The following is a 23014-nucleotide window of genomic DNA, read 5'->3' as shown; positions in this document are numbered from 1 at the left end:
CCAAAAACAACACACACCTAAGAAATCGGAAAATGTTTAGTGAGAATTCTACATCTGTGCATGATAAAACACGCTCATACACCATTGCCTGCTTCCATTAACAGTGCGCCCCCTCAAAGTGCTCCTCTCTTCCCCGATTTTTGAGAATTTCGTTTTCAGCTTGTGCTGGAAGACACCTGCGTTCATGGAAAAGTTGCTAGCTCTTAAGCCAATTTAACAAGTTCACACTAAAAATAGGTTTCTATCAGTGAACCTATATTATGAAACGGCTATAAAAGAAATTTACTACCAGTTGCAGGTTGCCTAGCTAACGGTTTCCAAGCGCCACAAAAATTTTGTTTTCACTATTTCATACAATTACTGACCGAATTTAAAAATTCAAAATGCTCCCGTAATCTAACCGTTCAGAAGTATCATCTTAAGTTAAGAATTTAACACAGTAATCCAAGTACTCCAGTTAGGACATGTGGGTGTGTGTTGAGGCAGTGCAGTGCTAGATTATATTCATCCAATTTTCGAAAACGAGAGCACCTAACGACATCCAACAAAATTCGAAACCACCTCGAAACTTTTTCTTGCTTATACCGCCCGGTGCTCCCCGCCTGCCCCACAAAAAAAAGATATAAAAGGTTACTGATTGTTACATGTTAGCTGTTCATGCAGTAATGGCGTTTTAATTTTTTAGTTCTTTACTACGAACACTATGCGTAACACATTTTGCAGAGATTATCCATGTACTAGGTGTGTTCAAAAAATTCCGGAACATTCGTAATTTCGCGTCAGTTGTGTTTTGGGTGAGTTGGAGCGAAATGCGGTTGGCATTCCTGCACACGCCTGTGATTAATGTGAAACTGTCGGAAGTTTCATTGTTGTATGTCTGTTAGTTATTGTTCAGTGCTGCATTGTGTAAAACGTTGTGTCGCATAGAATGAGATTTTCACTCTGCAGCGGAGTGTGCGCTGATATGAAACTTCTTGGCAGATTAAAACTGTGTGCCCTACCGAGACTCGAACTCGGGACCTTCGGTAGCTCAGTTGGTAGAGCACTTGCCCGCGAAAGGCAAAGGTCCCGAGTTCGAGTCTCGGTAGGGCACACAGTTTTAATCTGCCAGGAAGTTTCGTTGTGTCGCACAGTTTGCAAATATCGAGACGAAAGAGTCAGAAGAGCAACGCGTCTGCATTAAATTTTGTGTGAAACTCAAGAAAATCTTTACAGAGACACAACAAATGGCGCAGGAAGCCTATGGTGATGAGTGCTTAAGCCGTACTCGGTGTTACGAATGGCTCACACAGTTTAAAAATGGCCAGATGGAAGTTACAGATGACCCTCGTTCAGGATGCCCTTCGATATCTACCGACATCGCTCATGTCAGGAACGTTAACATAATTGCGCATGCTAATAGAAGAGTGACTGTCCGACAGTTGCAGAAGAATGTAACATTTCAATTGGATCATGTCAGGAAATTCTGGCACAGTGTCTTGGAATGCAATGTGTTGCCGCCAAGTTCGTCCCACGGCTCATGAGCCAAGACCAGAAAGACGTTCACCTCGCCATCTATGAAGCTTATGGATCGCGCAAATGAGAACTAGATTTTCCTTAAGAGAATCACAACTACTGACGAGATGTCTGTCTACGGTTGTGACGTTGACACCAGGTTAATATTCACAATGGATCGGGAAAGGTTCTCCAAGACCAAAAACAGTTCGTAGGGTCATTCAAATATCAAAGCCAAGCTGATACCTTTCTTTGACTTCGAAGGGTTAGTTCATCACGAATTCGTGCCACAGAGACAAACTGTTAATCGATGGTACTATCGGGACGCGCTGCGTCGCCTGCGACAAAATGTGAGAAGCAAACGGGCTGAAATGTGGCGAGACAATTCATGTCTCTTGTATCACGACAACGCAGCCGCACTTTCATCCCAGCTGGTGTGTGACTATTGTACAAAAATCAAAATCACTGTGCTGCCTCATCCTGCTCCCCAGAAATGTTCCCTGCGGACATTTTTTGTTTCCAAAGTTGAAACCCCATTGAAAAGACGAAGATTTGCAACAATAGACAAGATAAAAGAAAATTTGCAGACGGCGCTTCGTGGGATCCAGCAAGAGGCGTATCAAGGCTGCTTCCGGAAGTGGAAACGGCGTTGGGGGCGGTGCATCGATTGTGGAGGAGAATATTACGAAGGAGACCATGCACAATAAGTAAAAGGTAAGCGTAGAAAAATTTTGTGGACGAAGTTCCGAAATTTTTTGAGCAGACCTTGTATACCACTGGAAGTACGTGCAAAATTAAATCATTTTTACGAAACATGGTTCCGGAGATGCCACGTCATATATACTGAGATGTGAAAAAACAGGTTTTTTTAAAAAAAAAAATAGCAAATTCTCCAGACTACCCTCATTTAGCGTTTGACAATAATTTCGTGTCGCTCATAAATTGGACTCAAAACACAGAATTTGTGGTAACAAAAGCTTTTTGTCTGTTTTCAAAGTTGTGAATACCTTTCATAAAAGCTGAAATTTTTATATGCGTAAATAGTAAAGTGGAATTTTCCTGCTATTTAATAGCAAGGAAATAAAAACCCACAGATAATGCTGTACCTTGATCGAAACGTGTGGGTAAAGCGAAGAAAAAAAATTGTTTGCTCAAGGCGAAACCTATCCAAATGCAGATTTATTCGTAAGGAGATCCGGACACAAGAGTTAGATTCAACCATAAGATGAATACTGGACGCTACTTTAACGACTTGCATGTCCCTCAGTGTTCGTGAGTTCCAACAAACTTTAATATTTAACGTGTTCACTCATTCGTAAAACAATTTGACTTTTCAGACTGTTTTATACGTGGGAGTTCGATTCTTTAAGGAATCTCGGGGGGAGGGGTATTTACCGATATTATTATTAAAGAATCACTCAGAATACCTTTTGCTACTGATATAACAGGACGATAGATTTTTAAACCCTCGCTAACCGGCAATGGATAAATGTGACTGAGCCTTTTATATGCTACTTGTGACTGGTTGTGATATTCCAGCTATAATTCTTGTAATAAGAGAATTAAGGGGCTCCGGAAAGGCTCAAAATCATGAAAAGCTCAATTTTTACTTTTTTGCGTTTTCTGAATCTGCAGACTATTACCTTTTAATAGATATATAATTTATTCAATTCCGAAGACTACAACTATTTTTAAATTTTTTTTGAAATGTGTTCTACATGGGCGTGACCCACTGTGGCGCTGTTAAACTGCTGTCAAATGGTGTTATTATTAACGTCCGTGCTCATCAGGTACATTTTAGTGATGTGAGATAAAGTATGTGTTGTGGCTAACCTGTGATTGTTCAATATATATCGCTGGTGTGATTGTCGATTGTTTCATGTTTATTTACTCTGTCGTTATCTCGAAAATATTCGTAATTAATTCTGTTTCTTGAGTCTCTGTTTTGTTGAAGTACACTCCTGGAAATTGAAATAAGAACACCGTGAATTCATTGTCCCAGGAAGGGGAAACTTTATTGACACATTCCTGGGGTCAGATACATCACATGATCACACTGACAGAACCACAGGCACATAGACACAGGCAACAGAGCATGCACAATGTCGGCACTAGTACAGTGTATATCCACCTTTCGCAGCAATGCAGGCTGCTATTCTCCCATGGAGACGATCGTAGAGATGCTGGACGTAGTCCTGTGGAACGGCTTGCCATGCCATTTCCACCTGGCGCCTCAGTTGGACCAGTGTTCGTGCTGGACGTGCAGACCGCGTGAGACGACGCTTCATCCAGTCCCAAACATGCTCAATGGGGGACAGATCCGGAGATCTTGCTGGCCAGGGTAGTTGACTTACACCTTCTAGAGCACGTTGGGTGGCACGGGATACATGCGGACGTGCATTGTCCTGTTGGAACAGCAAGTTCCCTTGCCGGTCTAGGAATGGTAGAACGATGGGTTCGATGACGGTTTGGATGTACCGTGCACTATTCAGCGTCCCCTCGACGATCACCAGTGGTGTACGGCCAGTGTAGGAGATCGCTCCCCACACCATGATGCCGGGTGTTGGCCCTGTGTGCCTCGGTCGTATGCAGTCCTGATTGTGGCGCTCACCTGGACGGCGCCAAACACGCATACGACCATCGTTGGCACCAAGGCAGAAGCGACTCTCATCGCTGAAGACGACACGTCTCCATTCGTCCCTCCATTCACGCCTGTCGCGACACCACTGGAGGCGGGCTGCACGATGTTGGGGCGTGAGCGGAAGACGGCCTAATGGTGTGCGGGACCGTAGCCCAGCTTCATGGAGACGGTTGCGAATGGTCCTCGCCGATACCCCAGGAGCAACAGTGTCCCTAATTTGCTGGGAAGTGGCGGTGCGGTCCCCTACGGCACTGCGTAGGATCCTACGGTCTTGGAGTGCATCCGTGCGTCGCTGCGGTCCGGTCCCAGGTCGACGGGCACGTGCACCTTCCGCCGACCACTGGCGACAACATCGATGTACTGTGGAGACCTCACGCCCCACGTGTTGAGCAATTCGGCGGTACGTCCACCCGGCCTCCCGCATGCCCACTATACGCCCTTGTTCAAAGTCCGTCAACTGCACATACGGTTCACGTCCACGCTGTCGCGGCATGCTACCAGTGTTAAAGACTGCGATGGAGCTCCGTATGCCACGGCAAACTGGCTGACACTGACGGCGGCGGTGCACAAATGCTGCGCAGCTAGCGCCATTCGACGGCCAACACCGCGGTTCCTGGTGTGTCCGCTGTGCCGTGCGTGTGATCATTGCTTGTACAGCCCTCTCGCAGCGTCCGGAGCAAGTATGGTGGGTCTGACACACCGGTGTCAATGTGTTCTTTTTTCCATTTCCAGGAGTGTATAATAATGAGTAAAAGTAAAGTTATTAGAAATCCTCTGAAGGCTTTTAAGAAAAGGAGAAATGTTGGAAAGCCAAAGGTATGTGTTATTACTGTAAACAATAAAGACGATAACCAAGTGAGTGAACCTAACCTCTCAAGTACACCTGCCCATAGCAGTCAAAGTGGGAAAGAAAATACTTCACAGAAGAAGCTTGGTTCAATGAGTGAAAACTATGAATGTTTTATGGGCGAATCGGATGTGAATGAAATATTTGATATGTCGGTTCTCAAAGGAATTTTTTCAAACTGTGTAAGATGTATTCATTGTAGTGAAGTTGGTCTGGAACTCTCCATAATAAAGCACGTAGGACTTGCTAGTGAAATACAACTGAAATGTGATAAGTGTTCATACATGACCACCTTTTGGAACAGTGTTGCAGTAACTGCAACTGAAGAAAATGGTAGCAAAATCTACGAACACAACAATGAGCGATGCTTGCTTTAGACAAGGAACGCCTTCGGGCTGCAGACGGGGCTGTAAAGAGTCTAGAAATACAAGCAAGAGTAAACAGGAGGAGGAACAAGAGGAAGCTGGAGGAGGAGTTTGCACAGGATGAAGATAATCCATCCTATGGACCTGGAATGCACTGAAAAGTTAATCCAATCTTTGTCGCTCGATCCCCAAAACTTTTATTTTCTCATACTAATTACATGTTTTCTAAGGATCTTCCAAACATATTTGTTTCAAACTTTCAGTAAATGCTACACAGTACCTTCTGCATAATTTAACACAGCCTTTTTCCAAAAAACTGTATATTTTTGAATATATACATAAAAAATTGCAAAAAAATGTTGTGAATTTTCATTACAATTGAAAAAAAATCATCTTTAATAACTGAACTAAAATTTTGTAAAATCCCTGTGTTAAGTTGTAGCCAATAAATAATCTGTAAAAAGTTCAACTTCCTACCTCAAATACTTTGTGAGGAAAGATGTAATTTATAAGCGTTATTTTAACATTGCAAGTATAGGGCGTTCCGGAGCCCCTTAACACAGGTGTCTCGAGACTGAAAGTGCTTCCCTTTTTGGGAAACCTTAATTTTTTTTTAAGTCAGCTGCGTTATCAGCACTGTGTGTCATTGTTACAGGCACCTGAAGCTGGTTCGCCGCATCACATTTCCGCCTCTAGAGCTGGCATCGCGGGCCGAGCCGCCGGCGCGGGCCGCGTGCCCTGCGGGGTCACCGCTGGGCACCGGAGGTCGCGCGTCTCATTATTAATCCCGTTTGCGCGCGTTATTTATTTCCACGGCTGGGGCGGCTGGGGCGGGGCCCGTGTTTGCGTGGCGATGGCTGCGACTTCGGCGCGGCTGCTGAATTATGCAGCGACCCCCCCCCCCCCCCCCCCCACGTGCCGTCCGCCCTTCGTTGGCCTCCGTCACGCCGGGTCGCGTCTTGCCCCTGGCTCTCCGATACCTCCTCGCCGGTCCCCAATGTCTGCTCTACCGGGAGAGTTTCTCCACCCCGTCGGCCTCACGATAGCAACATCCGGCATTCCCGATGTATTCGAAAGCCTCTAGCGCCTGTCTCGCCACTTGAATTAGCAACAGTAACAACAGGGCCATCGGCGACTTTTTCTACGAGACATGCTGCCAAGATTGTTTAGAGTATGCTGCAGAAGCTTCGCTGGGAAGTCCTTAAACATCCCCCACACAGCAAATAGTCTTTACGGGTTTGCCGCCGGATGACGTTGGGCAAGTTCCACAATATTTCCTCAGAGCAACTGTCCGACATCTTCAGGTCGTTGAACCTTCCTCGTGTCTAGATACGACTGACGCCCAGTATATAGAGCAAGCGCGCGAAGAATGAGCAGGCGCGGAAATCACGCATGCGCAATTATTTGCAGATAGATGGTGCCACGCTCATACGCCCTCTGCCGAAAATCGCAGAGAGGCCTTCCTGTGCGTGCGCTGTACTTTGCTAACAGTGCGGGCAGACATTACTCACTAAAAAACCGTACTAGAACAATGTTATGAGGAGTCTGTCAGCGAAAAATGTTGATTTTCTCGTCGTGATTTAACAGCAGCCATTGCAGGGTTCCAGGCTGTTCTCAGCTGAAATCCCACATCCCTGTTGAAGAGATTATCAGCTGTAGGGATATGTATTATTTCCCTAATGATGCCGGCATCATCTTTCTGGGAATGTGTCATGAAGGAAGCAATACAGATCCGTACTGCTGATAATCTCTTCAACAATGATGCGGGATTTCAGCTGAGCATAGCATGGAACCTTTCTTTGGCTGTTATTAAATCACGACGAGAAAATCAAGATTTTTCGATAAGAGACCCATCGTAACATTAGTCTAGTACGATTTTTTAGTGAATAACGTCTGATGGCACTGTTGGTAAACACTGAGTACAGCGCACACAGTATACAAAGTGTGCACTGGCTCAGACAACTATGGCATACGGGAGAGTTCCAGATGTTGGTGAATGTGTTCAGTTGGTAAAAGGAGGGAAAGGGGGAGGTAGGAGACAATGTATTGTAGCGAGAGGCAAGCTGTTACATCATAAACAACAAGCATGTCGTCATAGAGTGAGACTATTACTATTTAACTGATACTACTTGAGCAAAGGTGAACAGTGAAGCTGTTTGTTATCATTAAGAATTAGTCAGAGCCTTTGATTGATCTCTGTGGATAACCATAATTTCCATTATGTTTCTGCCTTTATTTGATATATGGAACACATCACATTTAATATCAGAAGAATGATTGTAGTCTGTGCCAGCATTGTTTTGCTCTGTATGTGCATCAACATTTTATCTTTGAGTACACTGTAACTATAGGTTGTTGGTAAATACCTTTTTTATGTATATTTCAGTATCAGTTTGGTAAAGTTTAGAAATATTAACCAATTGTCTTTATATCCTGAGTAGTTCACAATGTTTCAGTCAGTCAAACATTGAGTGTACGGGTTTCTTCTTATATCTTCATAATCTAAAACAATCAGTTAATAATTACACAATACTTCTTGTTTTGTACCCATGTCAAATTGAAGCATTCTAATTTTGCATTTTCTGTATAGATGCACAATGTTTAAATGCCACATATCTTTGGAAATAACATTTTCTGTACAGATAGAAGCTCCGGTTATATTGCGTCGACTGTCCGTTCGATCTTAAGTTGTCCCACGATGGACTAGAAATCCGATAGCTGGTTCACAACAAAAGTGAAATAAATATTATTATGGGACATTGACAATGTGTATATCAGTTTTTAATATGTCTAGATTCCTCCAAGTACCGCCGGAATATCCCGCAAGTTCCAAAATATTTCATCACGTGCTGCCTTACTCAAAACTTGAACTATTCGGTGATCTGTCAACAATAAAATATCGACCTGAATATTTTATTACTCCCGCATCATTCGCTTTTTTCTGACGTCTGTAAAAAACAGCCATTCTGTTGCTTGTACTGTATCCCAAAATTACTGACCGATCGAGGAGACATAGTGGTTTGTGCACAGGACTCGCATTTAAGAGGGGCAGGGTTCAAATCTGCGGCCAGTAATTCGGCTTAAGTAAGATTGTTTGTTCGTATCATCACTAATGTTGGTACTAAACACTGATGAGATCTTGAACAGTTGCTACTGAAAGGCAGGATTCCATCCCTCGCATACTTAACGATCCGCAGTTACGTCTACACTCTTCTTATGCAGCATTTCTCGGAAGGTAGGCTGGAGTCTGCTTTATAATTAACATACATCCGCAACAATATTAGCTGTTCACAAGCTACGTTTTGTTTATGTTCTAGTATGCTAATACGACTCGATCCTTCTCCCATCCACTGGAAAATGTACTGTCGATAAGCCTCCTCGTCCATCTGAATATCTCTAATTTTATCATCTTGAACATTAAGCGAGATGTGTGTGGGTGGAATTTTACTCCGGTTACTGTTGGGGACGATGTAATCAAACAATATTTAAATAATTGTAAGACATGTACACCTACATGTTTACTCTGAAATTTACAATTAAGTGCCTGGCAGAGGGTTCGTCAAACCACCTTCAAGCTATTTCTCTACAGTTCCACTCTCGAACGGCGAGCATTTGAATCCTCCTGTGCGAGCTCTGATTTCTTTTATTTTATCATGATCATTTCTCGCCGGCCGGAGTGGCCGTGCGGTTCTAGGCACTACAATCCGGAGCCGAGCGACCGCTACGGTCGCAGGTTCGAAACCTGCCTCGGACATGGATGTGTGTGATGTCCTTAGGTTAGTTAGGTTTAATTAGTTCTAAGTTCTAGGCGACTGATGACCTCAGAAGTTAAGTCGCATAGTGCTCAGAGCCATTTGAACCATTTTTGATCATTTCTCCCTATGTAGGTCGGCGCCAAACGAATATTTTCTTAATCGGAGGAGAGAGTTGATAGTTGAAATTTGGTGAGAAGATCCTGCCACAACGAAAAACCCTCTTTGTTTTAATGATTGCAATGCCAGTTCCTATATCATGTCCGTTGCACTCTCTCCCCTATTTCGCGATAATATAAAGCGAGATCCCCTCTTTTGAACTGTTTCGATGACCTCCGTCAGTAGTATCTGATGTGGATCCCATACTGCACAACAATAATCCGGAAGAGGATGGACAAGTATGGTGTAAGTAGTCTAGTAGACCTGTTGCACTTTCTAAGTGTTTTGCCAAAAAATCGCGGTCTTTCGTTTGCATTACGTACAACATTTTCTACGTGATCGTTCCCATTTAAGTTTACTTGTAATCCCTAAGTATTTAGTTGAATTTACAGCCTTTAGATTTGTGTGATTCATCGTGCAACCGAAATTTTGCGGCGTTCTTTTAGTACTAATTTGGATGACTTCAGACTTTCCATTATTTTGAGTCAATTGCAACTTTCGCGCCATACAGATATCTTGTCTAAAGCATTTTGCATTTGGCTTTGATCATATGATGACTTTACAAAACAGTAAATGACTGCAAACAATCTAAGAGTGCTGCTGAGATTGCCTCCTACGTCGTTTATGTGGATCAGGAAAAGCAGACGGCCTAGGACGCTTCTTTAGGGAACGCCAGATATTATTTCTGTTTTACTCAATGACTTTCCGTCAATTACTACGAATTGTGACCTACCTGACAAGAACTCACGAATCCAGTCACACAACTGAAGCGATATTCCACAGGCACGCAATATGATTAGTAAAAATTTTCCGACTCTACGGAAGTATAGTTGATGCACAAGATCTAATTATTTCCTTGTAATCCCCTCCATGACGAGTTGCCACTGCTGCTACGGTAATACGATGTACAGCTTTCTGTACGCTTTCTGTTGCTGGTTGGCGGTGACCTGCCGTGCACCAGCGGTCGCGCGGACCGCGTGCTACATCCAAGTTGTTTTTGTTCGACATTGTACGTGTATATTCTGTTCGCTCTGACGCTTACACGGAGCGAAAAAAAATTGCATGCAGGGAACTGGCCTGTACACCATTTCTCCTGCTGTTGCGGGGCCAACCAGCGTATTCTCATGCATGGATGTCGTACAGGTAAAACACCGCAGTAAATTCGTCCGTTCTACCACCTAACGGCGAACATTGACACAACGTGTATGCTGTACGACTTCTAGCGTTCCGTGTGTACGTTTTCTCTTTCGTCGCATAAAACGCCGAGTAAATCGTTTCAGGTGTATTTTGTTTTGAGGGAAAAAAAACCTGGCAACGGTCGTTTTCTAAATAACATACATCGTTGTACACACACTGCAGCAACAACATTGTGTCCAGTAGTGATCTTCGTTCCAGAGTAATGGGTGCAAATTGAGTGTAGTGCCACACAGCTCATCGTAGAAAAAAGAGTAGCGCGTCACAGATTAGGTCATGGGTCTGACCTGCTGCATCCTACAAGGCAGTACGAGGAGCGATCTATGATGGTGGAATATGTGATCGGCATGTCGCCAGTCTCTCCAGCCGTTATTGTCTGTGGATGAATCCTGATGATGATGATGATATTGCTTCTTTATTCAAGCAGCTCAGGACTGAGTGGACCCAGTACCATACCTCCCTACCATGGAAAAATCAGAGAAGGCACCGGGAATCGAATCGTCCGCACAACAGGCAGTGACGCTAATCAGTCGGTTACGGAAGCTGTCCTAATCTTAAAATGCATGTGAGCATAGAAACAGATACTGCTCGAAAGCTCTACCGCTAAGGAATCTACTTAAGGACTGCAGGGGCAGGAGTGTTCCCTGACTGAAAACTCAGAACTAATCCAAAAGTTATTATCTGTGTTCTAAGACATGTGTTAAAAAGTTCCACTCTGCTACAGAGGAAGGTGGGGATTGAAAATGGTAGCATTCACCGTTAATAACAATAAGACTTACCGGAAACCGGAATTCTGACATCTGTGTAACAAAGTATACTCCCTGCTCCTAATATGCAACTATTTCTAAGATAAGGAACAGTGGTTAAGCTTCATGGAAATGGTGTTACAAACATCTTTCCTGAATCCGAGAAGGAGAACGTATAGCGCTCTATAGGATGTCCTAAACCTTTTGGGGCAAACTGAAACATGACAGTCGTCCTCAACCGATTATATTGACACAGAGAACCAATGGTCAGAAATGCATATTTATTGTGTTACTGAAATACACAGGGAACATATCATAACAATAATGTAGCTAATACTAATTGTTCAAAGTGAGACCACCAGTCTCACAATCAGTGCATATGTTGCCACAGTTCTTGGAGATTGTACCACTTGTTGTCCGCGAAAGGACGTGGTTTCAACTGGACGATGCACCAGCCCACTTCGATGTACTATCCGCGAGCACAAGAACAACACGTACCTTAATCGTTCATGACGTTGCCGCATGAAATGCCTGTAGAAACGGATGAAGACCTGCTTGCTAGGGTCCAAGCTGCCTTCCTCCTGGTATACCAGGCACCAGGAATCTTTGAGAGAGTGTGGCAGACCTTCATGCGCCGCTGGCATGCATGCACTGAGACTGGCGATCATCACGTTGAACAATTACTATGAGCTGCCTAGTTGTTGTGCGGTGTGCTCAATAAATACGCATTTCTGACCATCATTTGAAATAAGAACACCGTGAATTCATTGTCCCAGGAAGGGGAAACTTTATTGACACATTCCTGGGGTCAGATACATCACATGATCACACTGACAGAACCACAGGCACATAGACACAGGCAACAGAGCATGCACAATGTCGGCACTAGTACAGTGTATATCCACCTTTCGCAGCAATGCAGGCTGCTATTCTCCCACGGAGACGATCGTAGAGATGCTGGATGTAGTCCTGTGGAACGGCTTGCCATGCCATTTCCACCTGGCGCCTCAGTTGGACCAGCGTTCGTGCTGGACGTGCAGACCGCGTGAGACGACGCTTCATCCAGTCCCAAACATGCTCAATGGGGGACAGATCCGGAGATCTTGCTGGCCAGGGTAGTTGACTTACACCTTCTAGAGCACGTTGGGTGGCACGGGATACATGCGGACGTGCATTGTCATGTTGGAACAGCAAGTTTCCTTGCCGGTCTAGGAATGGTAGAACGATGGGTTCGATGACGGTTTGGATGTACCGTGCACTATTCAGTGTCCCCTCGACGATCACCAGTGGTGTACGGCCAGTGTAGGAGATCGCTCCCCACACCATGATGCCGGGTGTTGGCCCTGTGTGCCTCGGCCGTATGCAGTCCTGATTGTGGCGCTCACCTGCACGGCGCCAAACACGCATACGACCATCATTGGCACCAAGGCAGAAGCGACTCTCATCGCTGAAGACGACACGTCTCCATTCGTCCCTCCATTCACGCCTGTCGCGACACCACTGGAGGCGGGCTGCACGATGTTGGGGCGCGAGCGGAAGACGGCCTAACGGTGTGCGGGACCGTAGCCCAGCTTCATGGAGACGGTTGCGAATGGTCCTCGCCGATACCCCAGGAGCAACAGTGTCCCTAATTTGCTGGGAAGTGGCGGTGCGGTCCCCTACGGCACTGCGTAGGATCCTACGGTCTTGGCGTGCATCCGTGCGTCGCTGCGGTACGGCCCCAGGTCGACGGGCACGTGCACCTTCCGCCGACCACTGGCGACAACATCGATGTACCGTGGAGACCTCACGCCCCACGTGTTGAGCAATTCAGCGGTACGTCCACCCGGCCTCCCGCATGCCCACTATACGCCCTCGCTCAAAGTTCGTCAACTGCACATACGGTTCACGTCCACGCTGTCGCGGCATGCTACCAGTGTTAAAGACTGCGATGGAGCTCCGTATGCCACGGCAAACTGGCTGACACTGACGGCGGCGGTGCACAAATGCTGCGCAGCTAGCGCCATTCGACGGCCAACACCGCGGTTCCTGGTGTGTCCGCTGTGCCGTGCGTGTGATCATTGCTTGTACAGCCCTCTCGCAGTGTCCGGAGCAAGTATGGTGGGTCTGACACACCGGTGTCAATGTGTTCTTTTTTCCATTTCCAGGAGTGTATATTTATTATACAGGGTGAAAAGTATTTAAACCGACAAACTCTGGGAGGTTGTGGGGGAGATCAAAACAAATTTCTTTCCCTAATGTCATTTTTTTCCGATGAGGAGTACTAAAACCGGTAGAGGAAGATTTCTCTGGCGGCAAATTAATTTAACCAACAAACACTTTTCCATTTTTGTGACCAAGAGACGACACGTTAACACAACCCAATTTCGGTTACAGTAGATTTTCAAAAATGCCTCCATTGACACGTAAACAAAGGTTACACCGGCGGATCATGTTCTGTCTGACACGGGCAAAAACCCCAGGAGTATCCTGAATAGCTCCTGCTGCTGCTACTATCCGGGCAACCAGATCCTATTCTGATGCAACAGGAGTTGCATAAACAAGGTTGCGCATCTCTCCAAACACAAAAAATGTCCAAAGGGGACATATCTGGGGATCGAGTAGGCCATGGTACAGGACTACCTCTGCCAATCCACGTTTCTGGGAACCATCGGTCCAGGAATCGACGCACACGACTGAAATGTGCCGGCGCCCCGTCTTGTAGGGACCGGGACGTCTTCCGGCAATTCTGGCAATGCTCTGGCGCGAAAATTGTATTAGTGCCTGCCATTTAATGGCCTAGGTAGCAGATACGGCTTAGTTAAACAGTCCCTAACAACACCGACGCACACATTAACGAAGAACCGCACTTGATGAGCGCTAGTAACTGTGGCATGTGGGTTATCCTCACTCCAAACATGCGAATTTTGCACGTTGAAGACTCCATCACTCCCGAAAGTCGCTTTATCGGTAAACAACACAGAAGATGGAAATGCAGGATGCATTTCACACTGTTCCAGGCACCACTGCGGAAACTATGCCCTGGATGGATAATCAACTGGTTCCAGGTTGTGGATACGCTATAAGTCAAATGGACGTAACAACTGCTCTCGAAGGACTGTTCTTACATTCGTCTGATTCGTCCCCATGTTACGTGTAATTGCACGAGTGCTGACTGAAGGATCCCGCTCCCCATGCTGCGAGACAGCTTCCTCAAATTGCAGCGTTCTTACCGTGCGACGGCGTCCCTGTCCAGGTAATCTGCTAAATGACCCGGTCTCACGCAGACGTTGGTACACAGCAGCAAAGGTCGTATGATGCGGAATACGGCGATTAGGATATTGTTGTTGATAAACCCGCTGTGCAGCTCGTCCGTTGTGGTGCGCTACGTAGTACGAACCAACCATATCAGTGTACTCACTCCAGGTGTATCGCTCCATTAGTAAACAGAGGACAATGCACTGCTACACTGGTGGACAGCAGTTGCCTACAACTAAAGAGCGTAATACGGCCTCTAACAACCGAAGAGCGTAATACGGTCTGCACCGGTTTAAATAATACGTATAGGAAAAAATGACATTAGCGAAAAATATTTGTTTTGATGTCCCCAACAACCTCCCAGAGTTTGTCGGTTTAAATGCTCTTCACCCTGTATAGTATACATGATGACAGTTGTTGAACTATACAAAAAAAACGTAAATTAATTTCAAACTACGACGTGCACATACACTAAACAACATGTAAACATCACTACAGATATTCGGATTCGGGTTATGACACGTTCGATATCCCTTCCATTATTAGCGATGATGTGGCACAGACGAATAGTGGAATTCTGCATGACCCGCTGAAGTGTCCGAACAACGATGTTGTTGATGACCTCCTGAATGGCTGCTTTCAGCTCAGCAATGGTTTTGGGGTTATTGCTGTACACCTTGTCTTTAATACAGCCCCACAAAACGGAGTCGCATGTGTTCAGATCCGGAGAATATGGCGGACAACCGAGGCCCATGCCAGTGGCCCCTGAGTACCCCAGAGGCAGAATGCGGTCCCCAAAGTGCTCCTTCAGGACATCAAACGCTTTTCTGCTTCGATGGAGTTGAGCTCCGTCTTGCATGAACCACATCTTGTCGAAATCAGAGTCACTTTGGATAATGGGGTAGAAATCATCTTCCAAAATCTTCACGTACCGTTCGGTAGTCACCGTGCCATCGAGGAATGTCGCACCGATTATTCTGTGACTGACAATGCACATCACACAGTCACCCATTCAGGATGAAGAGATTTCTCAATCGCGAAATGCGGATTCTCAGCCCCCCAATGCACCAGTTTTGCTTATCGACGAACCCATCGGAATGAACGTCGGCTTCGTCGCTAAACCAAACACGCATGCGTATACCAATCCCCATCATGCCCCCCATCCAACCGTTCAGTTTCAACATCCTAACGTAAACCGATCAGAAGTTATGGCGATTTTATTTCATATAGTTCAATAATTGTCACATATGTTTGTATGATATTTTCAGGCGTTAAATCTTTTTATATGCGTATATTTCATTCTCACATCATTTCTTAATTCTTATATTTTATTTTTATGTTTTTTTCTTAAGGGAGATTTGGTTCATTCCCTTGGATGATACCGATCGTGGAAAGACTCGCAACAAAGAAATTCCGAACACTACGAGCATCGCACAACGGATAACTTTTGCTAATGTTTTTTATTCCAGTCTTTGATCACAATATCAATTCTTTAGACGATGACCGGTTTCTGTCCGTAATGACCATCCTCAGATCTGTTTTACACCATGTTCTAAAGTGATAAGGCCATAATGGCATCGTCAAAACATATAAATATGATCAGCACAGCCGGCCGGGGTGGGCGAGCGGTTCTAGGCGCTGAAGTTTGGAACCGTGCGACCGCTACGGTCGCAAGTTCGGATCCTGCCTCGGGCATGGATGTGTGTGCTGTCCTTAGGTTGGTTAGGTTTAAGTAGTTCTAAGTTCTAGGGGACTGATGACCTCAGAAGCTGAGTCCCATAGTGCTCAGAGCCATTTGAACCATTTGATCAGCACAGCATCGTCACATATATCTAAAATAAGGTGTAGAATATGCCATATCGTCCACACAGTCATTATTGCATCTGGGGATGGTCATTACGGACTGAAACAGGTCATCGTCTAAAGAATTGATATTGTGATCAAAGACTGGAATAAAAAACATTTGACAGTATTGGATCACTGTTTGTATACGCGACCATGTCGCAGTTGGTGAAACTTTTGCTAAAACTAGCGCTCGCAATTAATTATGAATCAAGATACACTGCAGAAATTTTACCCAAAACAATATCAAATAATTTTTCCATTCATTTATTTTTTTAATTCATTCATTGAACATACAGTTGGCAGACGAATGACGGCGAGGCTATTTCAGTATACATGTGATCTTGGCTATAGAAAGTCTTTCGCAAGTGAAACAGATAGCTCCTTCTCATTTCTCATCATGAGAAATTTCATTCACGTTGAAAAACATTCGTGTAATAATCTTCTACGAATATTGGTAGACAAAAATGAAAATAATCTGGGTTCGAACTCGGACCTCAAAAATGTGAAGCTGTGACGGTAGCCACTATACCGCTGCTTATGTTGAAATACTTGCTCGTTGTCTGGATGTAAAGTATCTCGAGAATTTTGACCTTCGTTTTCTCAGAAACGGTGGAATATCTACGGATAAGGCGAGACATGTGTTGTCTTATTTTGAACCTTCTTCCACTGAGCGAAGTTTCTGGAAATTCGGATGATGGCACTTGCTGTGTTCTCCTCATGAGTAGTGCTGCTGCATGGCGTTTACCAGTCAAGGTAGGGTGGCGCTATTCAGTCGCTGCTGGAGTATCAGTTATTTTTCAGGCTTTGCTGGTAAAAGTGATATCGCACTAGACTAACATTTGACCGTTGTATTGAACGGGCACGTAAAATTACACTTTAAGAATAATTTTATTTATAATGGGAAACAAACTGACGCTTTTCGTCGACACAGAGCGTCGCATGGCATATGTGATGTGCACTTCTGACTGACTCCAGCAACACATTTCAAATACAAAACTGCAAATATCTGTCACAATGCGAGATACGAAATGTGCATATGGCATATTTTACCGGTATTCCACTTCTGGGGAGTTCGGCCGTCAGGTGCAAGTCTCTTTATTTGACGCCACTTCGGCGGCTTGTGCGCCGATAATGAAATGATGATGAGAACAATTGTCACAGTTTCTAGAGAAGAAAATCGTTGGCCCCGTCTGCGAATCGGACCCTGGGTCCCGCGATCGAGAATCAACGACGCTAACTACAAGTGAAACGTCCCCTTAGAAAAATTAATGAATGATTGTGCTGATAAACCTCTTACATTATTTGATTTTCAAACAGCTGAGCAGAGCTGAACGTACTCAGACATTTCGCTCTTTACCTATTCTGATCAACACTAAACTGACACACAATATTTTTAGCGCAACGCAATCTGACTTTTAATAATCCCTACAAAAGAATCGCCCCAGCAATAACCTATACCTTTCACAAATCACTTGCCTCACAAAAATCTTCGTTACTCGAACTACTGCAATACAGCGAGCGCCACTACTGCCAGCTAAATAAAAGATTCAAACTACTGAAGGCACTAACTACTGATAGGCATAGTTAGCAAATGAAGGATTCTGATACAGAACAATGTATTTACCTTAATAGTGTTCAAAAGTCATAATATATATATATCAGTTCATGACATCCAGTATTACAAATTTACTGTCTCTGATGGACACACGTCCAGATCATCCGCTCTCAAAACTCCGCCATCTCTCTCCCCACATCCACCACTGCTGGCGGCTCACCTCCAACTGCGCAACGCTACGCGCTGTTAACATCCAACTGCCCAACACTGCAATGGCTAATATTGCAACAATGCCGACCAGCCACAGAATGCACACAGCACAACCAGTGATTTTCATACAGAGCGCTACGTGGCGTTACCAACATAAAAACCTAAACAGCCTACTTACACAAGACCACAAGCTGCTGACCGCAACAGCGACGACTATTAGAAAAATGTGTGTGAAATTTTATGGGATTTAACTGCTACGGTCATCAGTCCCTAAGCTTACACACTACTTAACCTAAATTATCCTAAGGACAAACACACACATCCATGCCGGAGGGAGGACTCGAACGTCCGCCGGGATCAGCCGCACAGTCCATGACTGAAGAGTCCTAGACCGCGCGGTGACTATTAGAAGAAACATCCGGTAGATAAGCGACGATGAAACCGAGTAGTAGATAAATATAAATCGCGTGACTGACGCAAAAACTGAAATATTTTCATCGCGAAATCCAGCCTTGCTGAGCGGATCCTCGTTAAAACTTGTCGTCAGCAGCTGCGCCGGCATTTCGCTGGCGAGCAGGTGGTGGCAGCGCACGAAGAGGAAGAAATAATAATTAAGACAGGGGAGGGAGAGGAAAATTTTCCCACAGCGTTGCCTCGCCGATCGCGGTTGTTTTTGCAGGAAGCGGCGCAGAGCGATGTTTATTTTTTCCGCTCTTCTTTCGCCCGCCGCCCGCGGGCCCGCGGCGTTCCCACGTTCATTACAGCGCGTTCCGCGCGTCTCTTGTCTACCGGCGGCGGCGGCGGTGGCGGCGTCGTAGACTGCGCACCGGCGGCTCGACGGCTGCAGGCGCTACCTAGCTCGCTTCGCCTCCTGAAATATATATTCCCCCGTCCTGGCGCCACCCCCACGAAGAGGGCGTGCGTCGGCGTCGGCGTCGGCCCCCCTCCCCCTCCCCCTTCCTCCGTGGGCCGCGCTGCGCTCCCTGCCGCGCCGGCTTCCATCCCGCCCGTTCCGTTCCTTCGTTAGGCCCCCAATTCCCAACTCGGAGCCAAGTATTCGCGGGGGTGGCGGCGGCGCTGCCTCTCTCGTTACACCCCGGCGCCAAACACCCCCGGCGCAGCCGAGCGGCAAGCGAGCGGGCCGCCCCCACCCACCCACGCCGCCCCCGCGCGCAGTGGCCTGCTCTCATCTGCCTCACCCCCGGGCGCGCCGCCACAGCCGGGCCCCTCCGCGGTCGCTCCGTCTCTGTCTCGCGCGCGGCGCCCGCTAGCTCCGTCCTCGCCTCCGCGCGCCCCCACCCCGGTCGATACGGCTTAGCGCCAAGTCTCGCCCTTCCACCCCTCGCCGTAGCCGGCCTCCTCTATCTCCCGTCTCGGTACCCTGCGATAGGAAGGAAACCCGCGGAGGAGAGGAGGAGCAGGAGGAGGGAAGAAATAACGCTAGCTGGAGGAGGAGGCGGAGGCGGAGGATGCGGGATGAGCAGGGTACGGGCGCGGCGAACGACAAAAAAAAAATTATATTGTACCGAAGTAGTGGGCCAGGTATACGGCGCGGAGCCCTGGCGAGCGCGCGCTACGCCGCGCCACTCCGTTAATTAAAAATAATTATCAAAGCCCTGCGCGCCGCTGCCGCTGCCGCCGCCAAGTTGGCCCCGGGCTGACGGAGCGGGGACGAGACTGTACCTACTTCCAGCCGGGCCCGCCACGTCAACTTGTCGGCGGAGTTGGAAGTAGCGAGGAGGGGCGGCCGACGGACCACGCCGGGTCCTGAGAGGCGGGGGCGGAGGAGGGGGCGGAGGCGGAGGCGCCGTGGGCGAAGGCCGAGGCAGGCGGCGCCGCGCGGCAAAAGGAAAAGAGCCGCGCGAGTGCTTCCGCCGTGATGGATGTCGATGACCCGGGTTCGATCCCTCCCGCCGTAATCAATTTGGCGGAGAAAATTACCGGTCAGGGAGAACGGGAACCGCAGGCGCGGCGGCCAGCCTGGGGGGCCGTGCGTTATGCTGATGGCCGAGACGCGTAGGGGGAGCGCAGCTGCATTTGCATCCCGCGAGGGCGGTCCGTGCCCGCGAGATTGTCCGGCGCCTTGTGACGGCCGCCCCATCGGTCACCCCTCGCTACCACCCCTACACGGGCCTCATTTGTGAAGCACTCAGCGGCACCCCCTGCCCCAGCCCCCCCGTGCACTCCATCGGAGGGCAGAGGGAGTTAGCGCGCAGCTAGGGGCGACCGGGGCTGTCACGGTAGCTCCCTACACAATGTACCAAGCACTGGCACAATACTGACACAAGGCACAACTAGCGCATATTCGAGAAATCAGCAGACATCCGTGGCTTCGGAATGTGGTTCCAGCGTCCCTTGTGGCGTGTTTGTGATGTCTTGTTTATTGCAGTCTATCACGACATCCTTACCTGCGTCAGCTTCTTTATCTCAGAGAACACTAGAGCACTGAAATGAAATTAAGTCGAGCGTCCACTAATAACGTAGAATCTCGAATCCACAATTTCTATTGATATGACTGAATTTTCTCTTGCTGAGGAGTGAGAAGAAGCGATCTACTTTGCTTGTAAAAAATTTTCTGTAACCAAGATCCCATAATTACTTCTTTATTTTCGATAATCAGTTTTGACAGACTTTGCTGTTATCTTCTGGTCTCCAAAAGCTAGTTCATTGTGAGTTGAAACCTCATGCCAAGTTGTTAAGTTAGTGCGTAAAATGTAACACTTACGCAAAGGTTTGTCAGAAACAAAACGTGTAAAATCAAAAAGCTCCTTGTGCACAAGACCATGTCTGTACAAGGTGTAACAAAAAGGATGGTATAAACTTGCACGGGTGAAAGTACACGATAATAGAAGCACAAATGTCAAATAAACATGGGCTCTAAAACGCATACCTTAAGAGCTCTGAGACATTCTTGATTTTCAATATTGTGAAACAAATCTCTTCTACTACAAGCTCTTTGCTTTCCATATTTTGGGAAATGGTAGTATGGACCAAAACAAGAAAAAAATGTCCAATAAACATGTGCTCTAAAATGCACACCTTCACAGCTACGAGCACCTGTTCATCTTCGGTACTTTGGAACACAATTTTTCTGATGAACAAGTGCTCATAACTGTTGGATAGGTGGGCTGGATCAGAGACTCACAAGTCGCCGAAGTGGCGTGCAACTAATTGAAAATCATACGCTAGGCCATCCAGACGAACGATATTATTATCATCTCTAGCAATCGACCTGGAAGAGATTGAGTGGACGCAACCGACCTCAGAAATTATGAAAATAGCAGCGAGCTAGCTAAGAGTTACACCACACATTTACACACGAATTCCTCATCTATTTAATCCCTTAAATTCTGAGGATGAAGCCGTATAAATTTTATCTTTAATTTCTTTCTATCTTTCTATCTATCTTTCATTTTTTTCTATCATTCTGTCGTTTCTTCTACACAGTGTTTTCCATACATTCCTTCCCTCGTCGATTCTGCAGATCACCTCATTTCTTTCACATCAGTCCACTTAGTACTCAGCGTACTTCTGCAGCATTACATCCAAAATTTTTTGACGATTTTTGTGGTGTCACCGCCAGACACCACACTTGCTAGGTGGTAGCTTAAATCGGCCGCGGTCCATTTAGTACATGTCGGACCCGCGTGTCGCCACTGTGTGATCGCAGACCGAGCGCCACCACAAGGCAGGTCTCGAGATACGGGATAGCACTCGCCCCAGTTGTACGACGACATTGCTAGCGACTAGACTGACGAAGCCTTTCTCCCATTTGCCGAGAGACAGTTAGAATAGCCTTCAGCTAAGTCCATGGCTACGACCTAGCAAGGCGCCATTAACCGTATCTGAAGATAGTCTTATTTGTATTATCAAGAGCGATGTACCACAAGGATGGAATAAAGATAAGTATTCGAGGAGCTGCATACTTTTCTTATTAGCATTCAATACTTATCCTGTTCCAGAATTCACGCCCGTCTGCGTTAGATAGCTTCCATTTCGGCCTCCTCTATCTACAAGGTGTTGGCACATTTACCAACACATCAATTTTCTTTTCCGGTTTTCCCACAGCCCACAATTCACTCTCGTATAATGCTGTGCTCCAAGCGGATCTACTCATTAATTTCGTTCCCAGGTTAGACATCTTTAGCGAGGAATGTTCTCTTGGCCAGTCTGGTAAAGCTGAAGTTCCGGGTTCCTTTGAGGCATGGTTGTGTCTTTCGACCGTATATCTTCCGACCGCCAGACTGACAACAAGGTGCTGCTCTCGGCATCGTATTAGTGAGTCTCTTTGTTCACGCCAAGACTGGGCGGAAAATACTCGGTCGAAATATTAGTAGGAGAGCTGAAATTTGTTCAGCTGCACTCCCGAGAATTAGTTGGCTATTCGCTATTCGTTACGCCGTGGAAAGTTACAAATCCTCCTCAATTATTTGTTCTACGTATTCCGCTGACGTTTTTGTGTCTCACTGTAGTAGCATGGAAGCTATTACGTGACCTCTTAAGGCCTATCATTCTGTCGTTTCTTCTAAACAGTGTTTTCCATATATTCCTTCCCTCGTCGATTCTGCAGATCACCTCATTTCTTTCACATCAGTCCACTTAGTACTCAGCGTACTTCTGCAGCATCATATCCAAAATATTTTGACGATTTTCTTTTCCGGTTTTCCCACAGCCCACAATTCACTCTCGTATAATGCTGTGCTCCAAGCGGATCTTCTCATTAATTTCGTTCTCACGTTAAGGCTTTTGGTACTAGTCGACATCTTTAGCGAAGAATGTTCTCTTGGCCAGTCTGGTAAAGCTGAAGTTCCGGGTTCCTTTGAGGCATGGTTGTGTCTTTAATGTGTACCGTTTGTATGTCCTGGGCTAGCCACTGGTATCGAGAATATATGTCCTGTGAGATCTAAAAATAACCTAAGGGCGAGGAATGCAAATAGCTACTTTATGTGAAGAAGAGTAACGAAGTTTA

General features: G+C 46.3%; 1 protein-coding gene across 1 annotated transcript in view; it reads left to right on the top strand.

The window, feature by feature from the left end:
* Window positions 1–19363, top strand: part of LOC124619955 — a 615134-nt gene extending 595771 nt beyond the window's left edge. The window contains exons 6-7 of the mRNA XM_047146618.1: window positions 6003–6112; window positions 19095–19363. Of these exons, the coding sequence (XP_047002574.1) occupies window positions 6003–6112; window positions 19095–19363 (379 nt within the window). The remainder of the gene's footprint in view (window positions 1–6002; window positions 6113–19094) is intronic.
* The last annotated feature ends 3651 nt before the right edge of the window (window positions 19364–23014 follow it).

The sequence above is a fragment of the Schistocerca americana genome, chromosome 6 (genome assembly GCF_021461395.2).
Source record: "Schistocerca americana isolate TAMUIC-IGC-003095 chromosome 6, iqSchAmer2.1, whole genome shotgun sequence".
Taxonomy (NCBI): domain Eukaryota; kingdom Metazoa; phylum Arthropoda; class Insecta; order Orthoptera; family Acrididae; genus Schistocerca; species Schistocerca americana.
The sequence above is the reverse complement of the archived record's forward strand: the minus strand, read 5'-3'. Positions and strand labels throughout refer to the sequence as shown.